Source organism: Paramormyrops kingsleyae, chromosome 13 (genome assembly GCF_048594095.1).
Source record: "Paramormyrops kingsleyae isolate MSU_618 chromosome 13, PKINGS_0.4, whole genome shotgun sequence".
NCBI classification, from domain to species: Eukaryota; Metazoa; Chordata; class Actinopteri; order Osteoglossiformes; family Mormyridae; genus Paramormyrops; species Paramormyrops kingsleyae.
Window position 1 is genome coordinate 21686708 of NC_132809.1, and position 14821 is coordinate 21701528.

The 14821-nt window shown below is 40.3% G+C and overlaps 1 protein-coding gene across 1 annotated transcript in view; it reads left to right on the plus strand.

The window, feature by feature from the left end:
• Positions 1-277: 277 nt before the first annotated feature.
• The window catches only part of LOC111845753 (NT-3 growth factor receptor-like), a 165008-nt gene continuing 150464 nt past the window's right edge, over positions 278-14821 (plus strand). The window contains exons 1-2 of the mRNA XM_023815391.2: positions 278-490; positions 643-1331. Coding sequence (XP_023671159.1) covers positions 1087-1331 — 245 coding nt within the window. The 5' untranslated portion in view covers positions 278-490; positions 643-1086. The remainder of the gene's footprint in view (positions 491-642; positions 1332-14821) is intronic.

Below are 14821 nucleotides of genomic sequence, written 5' to 3' on the forward strand. Positions count from 1 at the left end.
ATAGAACGTATAGCCTAAGCGCGCGCGCAGACACGCACACAGTCGCACATTTATGATGTATGGAAAATTGATGTTAAGCCTACAAGGAAAACTTAATGTATGGGTAATATTACTGAAAAAGGCAGTAATACAATGGGTCCCTGATTCATTCACGATCGTTGTTTACTCTCCTTACACGCAACAAATTCAACCCGGCTTTCATAGATTGGTGTTAAAAAAGACAAAGTAAATCAATGCATAACCACGATTCAAAAATTAAATTAATTCATCCAGTACATCTCCCCTTGTTGATCGTTGCGACTTGAAGCTGCCTAAACTAGTCACTGTCCAAACGCCACACCCTCTGAAATGCAAACGTCAATGCAAATACTGAGAAAAATCAAACCCGCGCTGCCTCCAGTCTCCCCGGAAATCTCCAACTTCCACCGGCGGAGCGTCTCGCCTTTGATCGCTAAAAAGAGTCGTTTGCGGGGAACAGGAGCGCTGGCAGGTGCAGCCGCTGATTCAAAGGCATTACATTTCATAACCGGTATTATAGGACGGTTTGCATATAGGACGTACATATATGTTTTAGCGCATTTTCTTTGCCTTTTTAGTGCCTGCTGACGCTCACTACGATTTGCTCTCTTTGCTGTTTTGCAGGTGTGTCACTTTCCATTCTGCCCAGTAGGTGGGACTTGAAGCCAGGAGCTCGCACTTCTCCTTTCCGCGTCTTTTTTTCCCCTCGTTTTTTCCCTCCCCCCGCCGCTGTTCCTGCGAGTCCTACAGCTGTGTGTGAACAGCCAAGTGCCAGGCGACTAACGGCAAAAGACGACGGGGGTAAACCTATACCATGAGGTCGGGAGAGGAGGACGGAGCGGGAGTATTGATTTTGCAAGCCTTTCTGTTGTGACGGAGTATTGTTCAACTTGTCGGCTTCTGAAATCGGACATTAACGGCATTGGTATTAATCTGACATACCTCCACACTGATTAATGCTCACATAATCACACGCACAGGCACGCACACACATATCCAAACTCGACACTAACATCCCTAATTCTTTACTAACGCAGGACATCAGACCCCCCTTTTAGCTCGGGAAACATGGATGTATCGTTCTTTACACTCCGAATCTGTTGGTGGAAGGTATTATTTCTCTTGAGCATCTTCCAGGACTATCTGAGCTCCATGCTGGACTGCCCGCCGACCTGCATTTGTTCTCCTACCGAGATCTATTGCAATAAGTCCGACAATGGGAAATTCTTCCCTTTGCTCGCTCTGCAAGACACCGTGGGCAATGGCAATAACAGCAACAGCATCCAAGACCTGTTCAAGAACATCACGTCCATGTAAGTCTTCATAAAGTAAATGCCAGTGCTGCATTCAATCTGTAGGTGCATAGATTTTAATTCAGCTCCTTAAATTCGCATGCGTTTCACCGCAATGATTGTTTTTTCATCTTACCGCCTTTAAACTTGCCTTAATGCTTTCAAAGCGTTAAATTGGATCTCTGGTTTTCCTTTATTAATGTAAAGTAGCACAACATCTACGATCACTCTGCTATTTTAGTATGGTACCTCGAGACCGAATAGTCTGTGCTTCACTACAGCGAGACAGTTAATGTATATATTCATAAACACACACACACACGCACACATTCATATAAATATGTATAAATATATGTGTGGGCGAATATACCTGTTGTGTAAATGGCTTCGTGTACATGGCATTTTCGAATGAGTAAATAATGGTCGCGTATCCCTTCTTGAAATGGAGAGTATACAATACAATAGAGGAAAACCCTTTCCCACCGAACTTAACTGGAAAAAAGTAAATAACGCATCTTCCCATTTGACCAAGAGATAATTCAAAATAAACCCCAGAAAAAAAGGTGCATCCAGTCACTACATTTCTGCATGTTAATTACTAGTGGCTATTAATAGTGGATGCCTTTTCTAGAGGGGGCTTCTAAGTAATTTTGGCGCTAGCTATAGTATATATATATATATATTAAAGGTCTTCTTTTTGGATCAAAGGGACAGCAGGTGGTGACATAGATACGTCTTGTGCTCTAAACACCGTTTCAGCTCTTAAAGTCCTCTTAAATGTAGACTCTGGCAACATTTGCCCAAGCGATATTTTCTAACATTGGATTAGACGATGTCCTGCCAAAAGCATTGTGGCAAGGTGTCTACAATGGAAATTACTACTATACTGCAGCATTTAAATTTAAATTATATATTTCTCTCATAACTATTTTTATCAATAGAAATGCTTTTTGTTTCATTCATTTAAAAATACTTTTTAAAGGTATTCATGATCGAAAAGGCGTTAAATATTGCTTCGTCGTGGACGAATCCTGAGAACAAAGGCATAGAATTTTCTGAAAGAAGGTTTTTTTCTTTTTTCTTTTTGTAAACTCTACATAGCAGTTCCTTAAAAATAGAACACGGATTCTCATGACATACTTTTTCACAAAGGCTTTTCCTCTAAGAGGTCTCTGAAGTTCAGGATCACTGTCTCCCCAGCTTGGTCTTCAAATCTTAAGCGTCTACAGTGAATTTTCCGGTTGTGAAACTGTGATTTTTACATGTGTTGGTGTCTAGATGTATGCAAATGAGGTATATAATGTAAAATATTGCTGCACATACACAGTGCATTTTAAAGCGTGTTTGTGGTCCGAGGGGCAATGCGAAAAGTCAGTTCTAGAGGAACAAAAACAGATTCATTATTTATTCTTTGCTGGGGATAGCCAAGAACTAGGATACCATGACAACCCCTCCGCTTTGCACTGAATTCACCCAATTTCCATATAGTCTAAACCGTGAGCTTTTGCCCATTTAATCTACGGGCAACTAACAGTGCTGATATTTATACAAGTTTACTTTTGCATTAAATGCTGTCTTTATTTGCACCTTATTAATTATTCATTTTTGATACGCGATTTTGAGGGTAAGCACTGTGCTGTTGCATTTGGATCGCAGAAAATGCTGGTTTTGTGCGCATTTCTTCTCTCGCTTGTTTAGGCCACTAGAGGGGATGTTCGGGGCTTTTTACAGAAAGGCCGGATATATAAAAAAAAGAGTGCATTCGAAATCAACGACTAGTATGTGACCATGAGCAATAAAAAAAATCGAAATTAAAAGAATAATTGTCCTCGCTGCCGGATAACCTCCTTTGCAACACAGTTTTGCACAAGGTGCAGCTCTTTGCGTGTAAACTAGGATCGTAGCTTAAATTTACGTGTGTGCACCTGCAGTTTTTTTTGGAGAGGTGGGACTGGTGTATCAGCACCCCGCATAATGGACAGCTCCCTCTTCAGCGTGCCGGGAAGTGAGCAGAATAATTGGGGACACCGGGCCACGGAGGCCGTGTAACAGAAACGAAGCTTATCCGACCACCCCTGATATATTTGCCCGATTTGTTATGTATGCAGATATCTCCAGCTAAGTTGTCGTATGCATAAATAACCATACCGCACCTGGAGAAAGTTACGAACGAGCCAGCCAGGCTGCCGGAGGGGGGGGGGGGTGATGTTTCGCCTGTTCATGGGGTTCAGCTAGGCAGCGGATTGCTCTGCAGCCAAGCGATCCGCCTGACGTCCTCCTAATGGCAAGTCCGACATCCGTTGGAGGCTCCGGGATCAATAAAGCCTTAATGAAGTAGATGTGTTAATTGGAGGGATTGCGTTTCCAGCGATGGCGCCAGGTTAGCGCAATTACCGACCCCGATGTGCCGCATCGTTTTAATATAACTTATAAGCCATGAATATCAGCCTTCTAGGGGACATTTGCTGTTGGTGTTTCCAACTTTCGGTTAGTGCGTGCAAAATCTTTGCGTTGCACCGTTGCGCAAGTGTAGGAAGATAAGATTTTTCCTCTTGCATTATGAGACGGGAATAATAATGTACCCCCGGCTCCCCCCAGCCGAACCACCACCTGCCGAATTGTGTATTTATTTACACTCAATACGGATAATTACACTTTGTGTGCTTTTTGTTCGGAATGGTAGGTATAAAGCATGGCCCGCATGCCACATGGAGCTGCATCAATCTTCGTTTGACTTCTCGTCGGGATTTTCTAATTAAACTTTGAGCTAATTCAATATTTACCCCATTAAAGACATTTGAGACAGCGAATGCGGTCCGTTTTACATATGTTAACTGTGATATTAACCGATGATCGGGATCTTTCAGATTCCGTTATTATGCTTTTGTAATAACCAATTTAATTGACTTTTGTGGTGTTCGCCTATCGATTTCTTTGCACTTGTGCCATGTTGTGTATTGATTCCTTTTAGATATTTTTGTTAAGCTTAAAGGTCCTGCAGTTTCCAGTGTAGGCCTATATATGTAACACACCCACATTTACAGAGGACATTTTTAAGCTATAATATAACGTCCCTCACGGATCTGAATGCATCTCTTATCCTCTAGCGAAGCCACAGCCCTATTTCTGATTTACTTTGGCATTACAGTAACTTTAGCCATACAGAGCAACGTCAAACAATATTAAAGCCGTAACTTTAAACACTTTAATCGAATTAATGTTGATGCAAATGTTTTGTAATAACACATATCTTTTTTTTCCAATCGCAAATATGTTACATTTGAAGCCTGAGCTCCTGTGTGATTTCATGGTAAATTAGCTGCAAATGTCACAATCCCTGTCACGTGACAAACGTTGAAGTCCGCATCACGTCCAAAACAGAAGAAATATAATTATAGCCTTCTCATAAAAAAAGAAAAGAAAAAAAAACTGCTGGACCCATTTAGTTGCTGCCTTGCATCTATAATATTATGGCCACGATGATGATTATTATGGGGATCAACTGCTGCTCCTGTACATGCAGGATAATAAATGGCAGATATCTGGAATGTTTGACAGCTTGATGTACTGCTCTTCCAAATTATTGAATAATGCAGACTTGGATACGGACTTATCTCTGGGTCTGCACTCATCAATTAAATATTAAAATACTGATGATGATAACAACAACAACAACAACAACAATAATAATTATAATAATAATAATAAACTAGCTTGTTTAGTGGTTGAAGGAAAGCTGATGCTAGTTTAAGTCCCAGATTGTGCATCTTAGTATCTTATTGCTTTTAAAGAAGATACATTACCTGATATAAACAACTGATAACAGATATAAGAATAAAGCATCAGATATTAAATTAAAGATGTATTTATTTGATTTCTTTTAAAGAGAAACCTCTGTTGTAATTTTATCATTTAAATATTTTTTTTTTTTTAACTAGTTTCACCCAATGCAATTTTGCAGATTTAAAAAAATCAAATTAGTAAAAGTAGACTCCCTTGCAATGTAGGGACTGCTATTTAATAGCTATCTGTGACAAACTGCAGTATTCGAAGTGACCAAAGATTCTTGGGGGCGGGTGGTACTCTTCTGGTAATAATGATAAACTAGCTTGGCATGAATGCTCTTTTTTTCTGGGGTACCTTGTGGCTTATTGGGGATCCCTCTGAGGTCACCTGTTTTGTATAATATAAATGCAAATCTAGGCTAGATAACTGAAGGTAGTAGGCAAATATATCAAATTTTGCTATATTGTTTATGAGGTAAATGGAAATGTATTTAGACTTAGGTCATCAATGTTCCCGTGAATACCTGTCTAATATCAAAATAAAGATGATAATATTTTGGCAGCAATGGTGAATATATTGGTGACAAAGCATGAGTGAAAATGTTTGATGCGTCGAGAGATGGAGCTGATCCTATTGTCAGAGCCTGGAATGTGGGTCAGTCTTCATTGCCCTACAGCCTTCCTTAGGTGTAACTGCTGTTCCAATTATCAGTTGGCATCCATATGTTATTTGTCTTCCGCATATTATATGTCTGCCTAATTGAGTACCTTGAGCGTAGCTCATCTGTTTTCATCAAGACTTTCCATTAGGCTAATTGCCTTTTCTGTACTTAGTAAGGCAGTTTTGTATTAAGCACTGCAATCTTTTATGTCCCTAATGAATCCTTGACATCAGTGTATATCTGTATCTCTTACCTTACCTCTGTGTCTGTCTGTTTCTACAGCTTATATATATATATATATATATATATATATATATATATATATATATATATATATATATATATTATTGATTTTTGAAAATGTTTGGGCTTTGTATTTGAATAGTACATCTGTCTTTAAAATCAACATCCTCAATAGACCCATATAAAAAGCAAACAATGTTAGAAAATATCACTGAGTTCCAGTTGGCCTATGTTTAGGTAGCTTAAAGATGTGGTCAGTTTAAAAATGGTTATGTGTGGGAATGATTGTATAGCATAATGTGTCGCAATTATGAAAGTCACATTTATCACAAAGAGAGCATCTTCAATGGGATATAATGGCTGCTTTATTCCCTTGTATTAATGCATATTGTTTATGGTCAGGATGTATAAATACCAATTATAGAAAAAAAAAACATCAAAATGAATATTGGTCTCTGTGACATTCATTCTGCACAATAACAAATTACTCTGCAATATGTGTGAAGAAAGTGATTTTTCATTATGAAACATAAAACTAAAGCTGTGTGTGCCAAATTAGCCAGCTGGGTATAAAATATAGGCAAGGTCAATATGTTAATCTGATATTGTGCAATGTTTAAGAACATTATCCTGAAGAGATTTATGTTTTTGTTTTTAATCCTGGCAATTACAAACTCATTATTAAACTAAGTGGTTTAAATTGTCTCCTATCTGTAGTGAATGAGGTCAGTATGTTTTGGATGAATGTATAAATTGTAACTGAAGTGTGAGAGGTGGTATGTTACAAGAGCTTGGGGCCGGTGAGGTATCGCCATATTGCCTGCAGATGTTGAGAATCATAGCTACTGACAGCATGTCTCTGGGAATATTGGTAAGCTTAAGAGATACGTTGACATTCACACATCAGCATGTGTGCAGGCTTTATGTAATGCTGCCACTTTGGGGTGTGTGTGTGCGTGTCAGTGTACCTGGGTGTGTCTCTGGGTCACCCTGGGGAGAGAGAAGGCCTGTCAGCGGAAGAAGGGGATGAAGATCTTTAGGTGTTATGTCCCTCTGTGCAGAGGATCCAGCCCTATTACATTTTGTGCATGGGAAAGCATCTTGTTGATAATAGACTGGGCTTTTGGGAAAGATGCACCAACGGTTTGTATGACATTACGAGGGGCTCACCAGTGGGAGCACCAGGTTATAAACACACTGCCACCACCATCATCACCATCATCATCATCACCACCATCATCACCATCATCATCACCCCCACCACCATCATCATCATCACCACCAACATAATCATTATTATTATTATTATTATTATTATTAATAATAACAATAATAATAATGACCCTTTCAGAATGTTGCCCTGCCTCTCCTCTGTGCATCCTAGGGTAGGCTCCGGGCTCCGGGGTGGCTTTCGGGGGGAGGGGGCTGTGCACGGTCTGAAGGGTGAATATGAATGAAGAGGCTCCTTTCATGCGGACAGTAAGGGCTTACACGTGTAGATGTGCATTGAAGGGCTGATAGAGGGGCATGGACAGCCTGATCGAGAGTGATTAGGGGAAACCTCCTGATAGTCTTGGTTTTCCTTTAGAGAAGTTGTGTCGGGCAAATACAAAGCAGCACTAATCCTTTCATCCTTGTTTGACTGTGATTTTTTCATGTTTAACAGATTTTTTTCTTAATGTTGTGCATTGATACATGAAAGAATACTTTCATTACTGGTATGAAATAATGTGTTAGATGTTTACTGTTATGGGAGGAAACTACATGACCAAGTGTGGCGTTGAGACGGCAGGAGTGCCATAGACGGTACGCTTCCCGTCAGGAGGGCAGGCGGCAGCGTGACCGGATGCGTGAGCGAGGGGACGTGACCCGCGAGGGGACGTGACCCGCCTGGCCTGCACAGGAATACGAGAGATAAAGGGTCCGGTCACAGGCTGCATCCTTTATCCCACCCCCCACCTCCCACCACCGTGCCTTTGAAAGGTGACCTTTGTGTGTGAGGTAGGGCAGAGCCCCCAACCCTGGGACTGTCTTGACCTTATCCTGATGGCGTGCGGTGAGGTCAGTGCCAGAGCGTGTGGTATTGTCGGTATGAACTGAGTGTCAGCAAAGTGCCTCACGAGACATGGAGATCTGAGCTTGCAAAAATGGGGTATAATCTCCAGATATAGTCTGCAGCATCCTGTATCTTCATTGCCATTTACAATGAAGCCAGAAATGATTTGTTTATTGTGAAAAAATGGTCAAAAATGGAAATGAAATTGAGGATATTGATTGTGAAATTTTATGACTTTTTTCCTCAATGCATTGGGTATTTCAGCAGTTTTATCCATGTTGGGAAACTGAACTAACCCTATAAATGCTTGTGTGGAGAATGACCACCAGGGCTACTTGTAGAAACTAAAGGCAGCCAATCACCTGCCTATCTGGAGCCCCTGCTGTTCTGGGTTGTGTTAAATGATCTCTATTATGACTGGGAATATGTAACATATTCATCCAACTCTATGAATGGCCAGGTATACAAATAATTGTTTGAATGCAATAAATCACTTGAAAACAATTCCAGAATAAGTTTTGAATAATAGTTGTTCTTGTTTCTTTACATAGCACACATAATTGTAACATTTTAGACAGTTTTTACAGTTTGCTCATCAATATCCTTAATTTAATTTCCATTTTTAACCATTTTTTCACAGTGTATAAATAATTTTTGCTGCACTGTATATTTCTGTGGGTGGGGGTGACACCCTGCCCACCAGGCACAGACCTCAGATGAAAATGTAAAATTGGCCGTTGGGTACAAAAGCATCTGGTGGTCAAGCTTGAACATGTAGTTCCGGAATCCGGCCTGCGGGGGTGCCTCTGAGCCAGTACTTGGCATAAATTGCTTCATTGAACATCCAGCTAAAATATATAAGTTCAAGTTGTACAGCTGGAAAACTTATACTAAAAGGATTTAGATTTAGAGCTCTAGATCTTAACTGGGTTTTCTGCTCTGTAACCCAGAGGATAGTAAATATGAGGAATATATACATTAGGTTATATACAGAGCACTTACTCTACAACAGTGTTTCTCAACTCGGTCCTCAGGGAACCCCAGACGGTCCATGTTTTTGCTCCCTCCCAGCTCCCGGTAGAAGCAAAAACGGGTACTGAGGACTTGGGTGAGAAACACTGTTCTGCAATAAGAAGCATAACGTACACTCTATAAAAGAAAATGCGTGCTGCAACATGAAATATAGAGTGTATGATCTTATTATTGTGGTTGTACCGCACATAATAAGTGCACACAATGTGTACTCCATAACAGGATATAATGTACATTTCACAAAAAGAAGTGTACACATGTCTACTTCACAACTGGAAGTGAGCATATTGCACATTTGTGCACATAGTCTATACACTACCTGAGCACCTGCATCTTGCTTACTCTGTGACAGAAAGTGTGTAATCGAAAACAGTAAGTTACTACAACAGGAAACGTGAAACCAATATCAAACCAAGCAACGTAACAGCAATTCTTGGTTGTCATGGTTAGTGATAAATCAAGTGCAACACATAATATAAAAGCAGGGGTTAAATACTGTGTTTGGGCAAACTATGGCCTTAAATGACTTCTCAGAAATGACATAAATTCTGACAGTGCTTGTTCTTTTGCTAAACCTGAATGGACTGAAATTATCAGGCAGCAATAATAGCTAGTGTAGTCATCAGAGAATGTCTGGCAGGCAAAGGTTATTGCATTTAATGAATTCAATGATTATTGCATTCAAGTAGCATAAAATACCCTTTAATAAAAGTGCAAAGGTCTTCAGACTTAGACAGATATAATAACCCTTCTTCCTGACCACTGACACACGAAGGGGTTTATTAGAGGCACTCGAATGGCAGACAGCATTGTTAAAGACAGCCCCCCCTCCCCCCCCCAAGTGTCTCTGCAGTGACCTTGAATGATAAAAAGCTCTTTGTTTATCATTTTGCTGGTTTGGCATCATACCAGATTGATCTCTGTACATAATGCATTATAATTTTCTATACCATTATAGATTGTCCCATTTTAAAATAATAAAAAATATACATCATATTGATGCCTTTCCCCTACTGTAAGAATTATGGATTTATTTTTGGGCCCTAAGTCAGTGAGGAAAAATGGTGGGGGTCAATGTGTTTGTCAGAGCAAATAAGCTGTGGTTTGTTTGGGGGGGTCAATGGTGGGGCCCAATCACTGTCACAGTGGTCACCATTTAAGAGGGCTTGGCCAGTGAGAGAAAAAGGGGTGGGGCTAGACCTCTATTAAAGTCAATTGAACAAAGTTTAGCTGGGTGTGGATTCAATACTGGCTGCAATACTAATAAGAGAACAGTGGAATCCACTTCTAATGATCAAGTCTGGGTGAAATTGATCACTATAAGCAGACGATTATTATATTAGATTTCTTCCCCTTTTTCTTTATGTCCTAGGCAGATTACCTAATTCACATTTGTATATTACATGAATATAAGGTAATAAAACGGACATTTACAGAATTTACACTATTTACAGAATTTTATTGACTCTCAAAATACGGCACAACTGTTTCAAATTACAGTACTGTGTAAATTAAATTAGTGAACTATGTTTAATTCAGATACGATATAATACTGTGGTGCCAGCGACATCTGCATGTCCCGGCATGCCTCGCGAGAGCGTGTATAGCCCCGTGTATGTCTTGTACAGTATATAGCCTGTTTGTATTTTTTTAGTGTAGATACTTCTTGTACTATGTATCCGGTTGTCGCCTGTGCCTTTAACTGTGGTCGTACTCGCTTCTTGCCTGATCCTCGCGTGTCTTAGCCATTGTATAATTACCCGCCGTGTGTGTACCTTACCATCCTTAGTGTAACTTCCCCGTGTTTCTGTCTTATTCATGGCTTTTGTGTTATTGTTGCTTGGTGTGTAAGGAGTCACATAAAGAACAACGTGTCATTCCGCCTCTCGTCGGTTTCATTCGCCGCCGCCGCGATTCCTCGGTGTGTTCGGCGCTTCAATACAGTACAATATTGTACACAAAATATAGCTTATTGTGGTTTCACCGATGCATCTCGGTGGCTGGTTTTTGGCGGTTTATCATAAACTTCGATGGGCCTGCATTTGTCATTGAGAGAAAATGACTTTCTTTTTCTCATCATGTTTTCTGTGCACGCAGCAGTAGCCTCAGGTAGCTAGCCAGAAGCAGACTGGTTACTGCAAGGTGAAGTAGGCTTATCAAAGTAAACAAAAAAAAATAATGAATTAGCGCGGTTTTATTTTTTTCCGTATGTTGTCATGCTCAACACTCAAGACGGACTTCTTGATAACTAAAAGCGAATTATTATAAGCGATTCTGTCCCTAGCTTCTTGATCCATATACTGTAAGTGGTTGATCACTATATGAGCACTATAAGCGGGTTTCCACTGCAATAGATTATTCTGTAATTCGAAATGGCTGCACATCAGGTAAATGCCCGCTCCCCTCATCCCACAGAGATGCCTTAATACTATCCCCTCGTCCTGCTAAAAGTGCTCCTTGGGAAGCCCTGGCAAATAAGCATGATGCAGAACCATCCCTTTATTTTTCCAGCTTTCTGCCGCTCAGCCCGGGGACACGACAGAGAGCCAGAGCATGTTAGCACTGCTGTTCAGCAGTCACCTCCGAGTGCAACGCATGCTCTACATGCGCCTTACGTTGTTCTTCTTGTATCCTCTCTACTGCTGACTTTCTGGAAGTTCGTGGCTGGGCAGACGGGTAGCCGAGTTCAAGGGTACCACATCTCTGCCTATTCTGTTCTGTGACTATGGACATTGGGGTCAATTGGCGATGTGCAGGAGATCCTAATTAAGGTGTATGGGTCTCTTTTACTGGCGGGTGTGTTTGCTAGTCTGTTGAGGCTAGCCTCTCTGGCCTGCATCAATGGGAGATGAGAATGCGGCATTTTCTGCCCATTCCATCAGTACGCAGATGTATTTATTCATTGATCTTCCCCCGGAGGATGGCCTTTCCTTGCAAACACCTTCACTGCCCATGGTAGACCTTTTTGGGTTTTCGTGGCTGGACACTCCTGCTTTTACTTCCTGGAAAAACAGCACAGGGCAGTGATCATAGGGTTTGCTTTTTGGTGGAGTTGCACATTTTTTTTTATTAATCAGAATCAGAATCCTTTTTTATTATCCAAGTATGTTTCCATACAAGAAATTTGCCTTGGTGGCAGGCCCAGAGTGACTAATCGGCAGATTCGGGAGATTTCCCGGTGGACCGCTTGACTTTTGGGCCTGTCGGAAATAAAATAATCCAATTTGACAGTCCTGGCTTTGGTGAATCTGAAACAGTAGCACGTAAGATCCACATTTACCAGCTGACATCGCGGCCTTTCTATAACGATAGATGACATGGGTGCTACCACCTGAGGGAGGTCTCCCCTTCCCAATCGCTCAAGTTGGTTACGCCCAAGAGTCCGACTTTGATCCCACAAATTGTTTAACTTGGTAAAATTGCAGTTAGTGTAACAGTATGGAAAAGAAGAGACCAGGGTGGCTGAAAAGGCCAGGCTAAGAAAAAAAAAGAGCGTTGGAACCAGTTCAAATATTAGCGTATTTCTGTAGCTTATCATGACGAATCAATGTGTGCGCAAATGTAATTTTAAGAAAAAAAAATGTACAGTGATTCCCCCGCCTATCGCGGAACTTACGTTCCAGACCCATCAGCGATAGGTGAAAATCCGAGATATGGAAAGACCATATAAATAATTTTTTTTTTTATAGTTTAAGCCTTAAAATACCCATCCCACACGCTTTAAAAGCCATAGATGAAAAATCCGCAGTATAGTGGAGGTGCGATACCTGAACCGCGATATAGCGGGGGATCACTGTATATAAAAAACTAAAGTACGATCTGAATATCCAGTAAAACGACCATTTAACCATTTTGTAGTTTCTGACCAGTAGTGCCCTGTCAGTCGGTGTTCTGCCAAGAATGAGCGACTACTGATTAGCAGTGAGGACGCCAGGACGGCTGAGGGGTCAGGCATTATATATGAATTAAAGTTACTTAATATACTCATATATACACACAAGTGATAGATGCATTCCATATGAAACCCAGATATTCAGACGTTGATGAGATTTACATTTTACATTCAAAGGTAAACTACAAAGATGTGTATTACTGAAATTAACAGACTACTATATATGTTTTTGTACAGCATATTTCAGGCATAAATGTATTGTGTTGTATATGAAAAGACATTTTGACACTTTCAATCACTCAGGTTGCCTGTGAGAAAAGCTTCTCTACCCTTAAATTTGTTAAGAAAAGGTTACGAAGCTCACTGACTCAGGAGGACTTGGAGGCCTTTGTGCTAATGTGCACAGAGAAGGAAATCCTTATGTTGGTAGATAATGAGACGGTAATAAACAAAGTTACAGAGACCAGTACACAACTCAGGCAGCTGTTACTGTTATTGATATTATGTTATTGTTGTTTAAGCCATTTTCAGGTAAAAATCTGCATAGTAGTGCAACATGCCTCATGGTACTGAAGAACTGCAAGATTAATTTTGATATTATTTTATTCATTCATTTGACTTGTGTTTCGTTCATATTTGAAAAAAGCATATAAAAACCAGTGAATAATAAGAATTGAAGCATTGCTTTATTTATCCAGTTTTCACCATCCTGGAAAAAAGTGGGCTGGTCATAGGCATGAAGGTCCCAGGCTGAGAACTGTCTGCATTACGGTCCTGCTTGGTGGTACTGTTACAAGACAAACACAAGTCAAAGAACATTCAACGTTTAGCAAGGCATATACAGAAAAGTAAAAAAAAACACTACATTAGTATTTGGGTAATATAATAATTATATGATAATTAATTATCATAATAGTAGTAATGATGATAATATAATTATATATGTAATTTTATATGTTTATATGTATATACATAGTAATCATTTAAGTATAAATATAAACTACATGATATAAACTATATACAGTACACTATATACAACAATATAATAATTTAAAGGGTTCTTATATTGTACGGTTATTAAGTAGCTGCCAAGTCAACACTACACGTGCAAGAGTGCGATATGTATACAGAGTGTTTGCATTATGTGTATAACGTGCAAGAGTGCAGAATATAATTTTATAATTTTAGTTTATCAGTGGTTCACTGGTTACGCTGGTCAAAAGTTCACTGCAGGTGGCGGCTAATTGAACGTCCATTCAGGGAAGAACCACTTAGTGTGTCTTGTGGTCTTGTTTCTGATTGTCCTGAGTCTTTTCCTGGAGGGTATGGTTTGAAAGAACTGGGTGAGATGGGTCCTCAGTGACTTTGCATGCTCTTTTCCTGGTTCTGCTGATGTACAGTGTCTGGAGGCAGGGCAGGTTACAGCTGATTATTCGCTCTGCTGAGTGGGTGATGCGTTGCAGTCTGGCCTTGTCTTTTTCAGTGGCTGATCCAAACCAGACTGTGATGGAGGACATGAGGATGGACTTAATGATTGCAGTGTAAAACTGGACCACCGTAGACTGAGAGAGATGGTGCAATTTGAACTGCCTGAGAAAGTAAATCCTCTGCTGGGCTCTCGTTGTGATGGAGGTGATGTTAAGCCCCCATTTCAGTTCTTCAGAAATTGTGGTCCCTAGGAATTTAAAGGATTTGACAGTGATGACAGTTGTGATTTGTATGGTTATGGGTGGGATTCAGGGTGGGGGATTTCGCCTGAAGTCCACCTCCAGTGTTTAGGAGACTTATTTTGTTCCAAACTATTGTTTTTCGATCAGGTAGTTGTTTATATTTTATGTTGA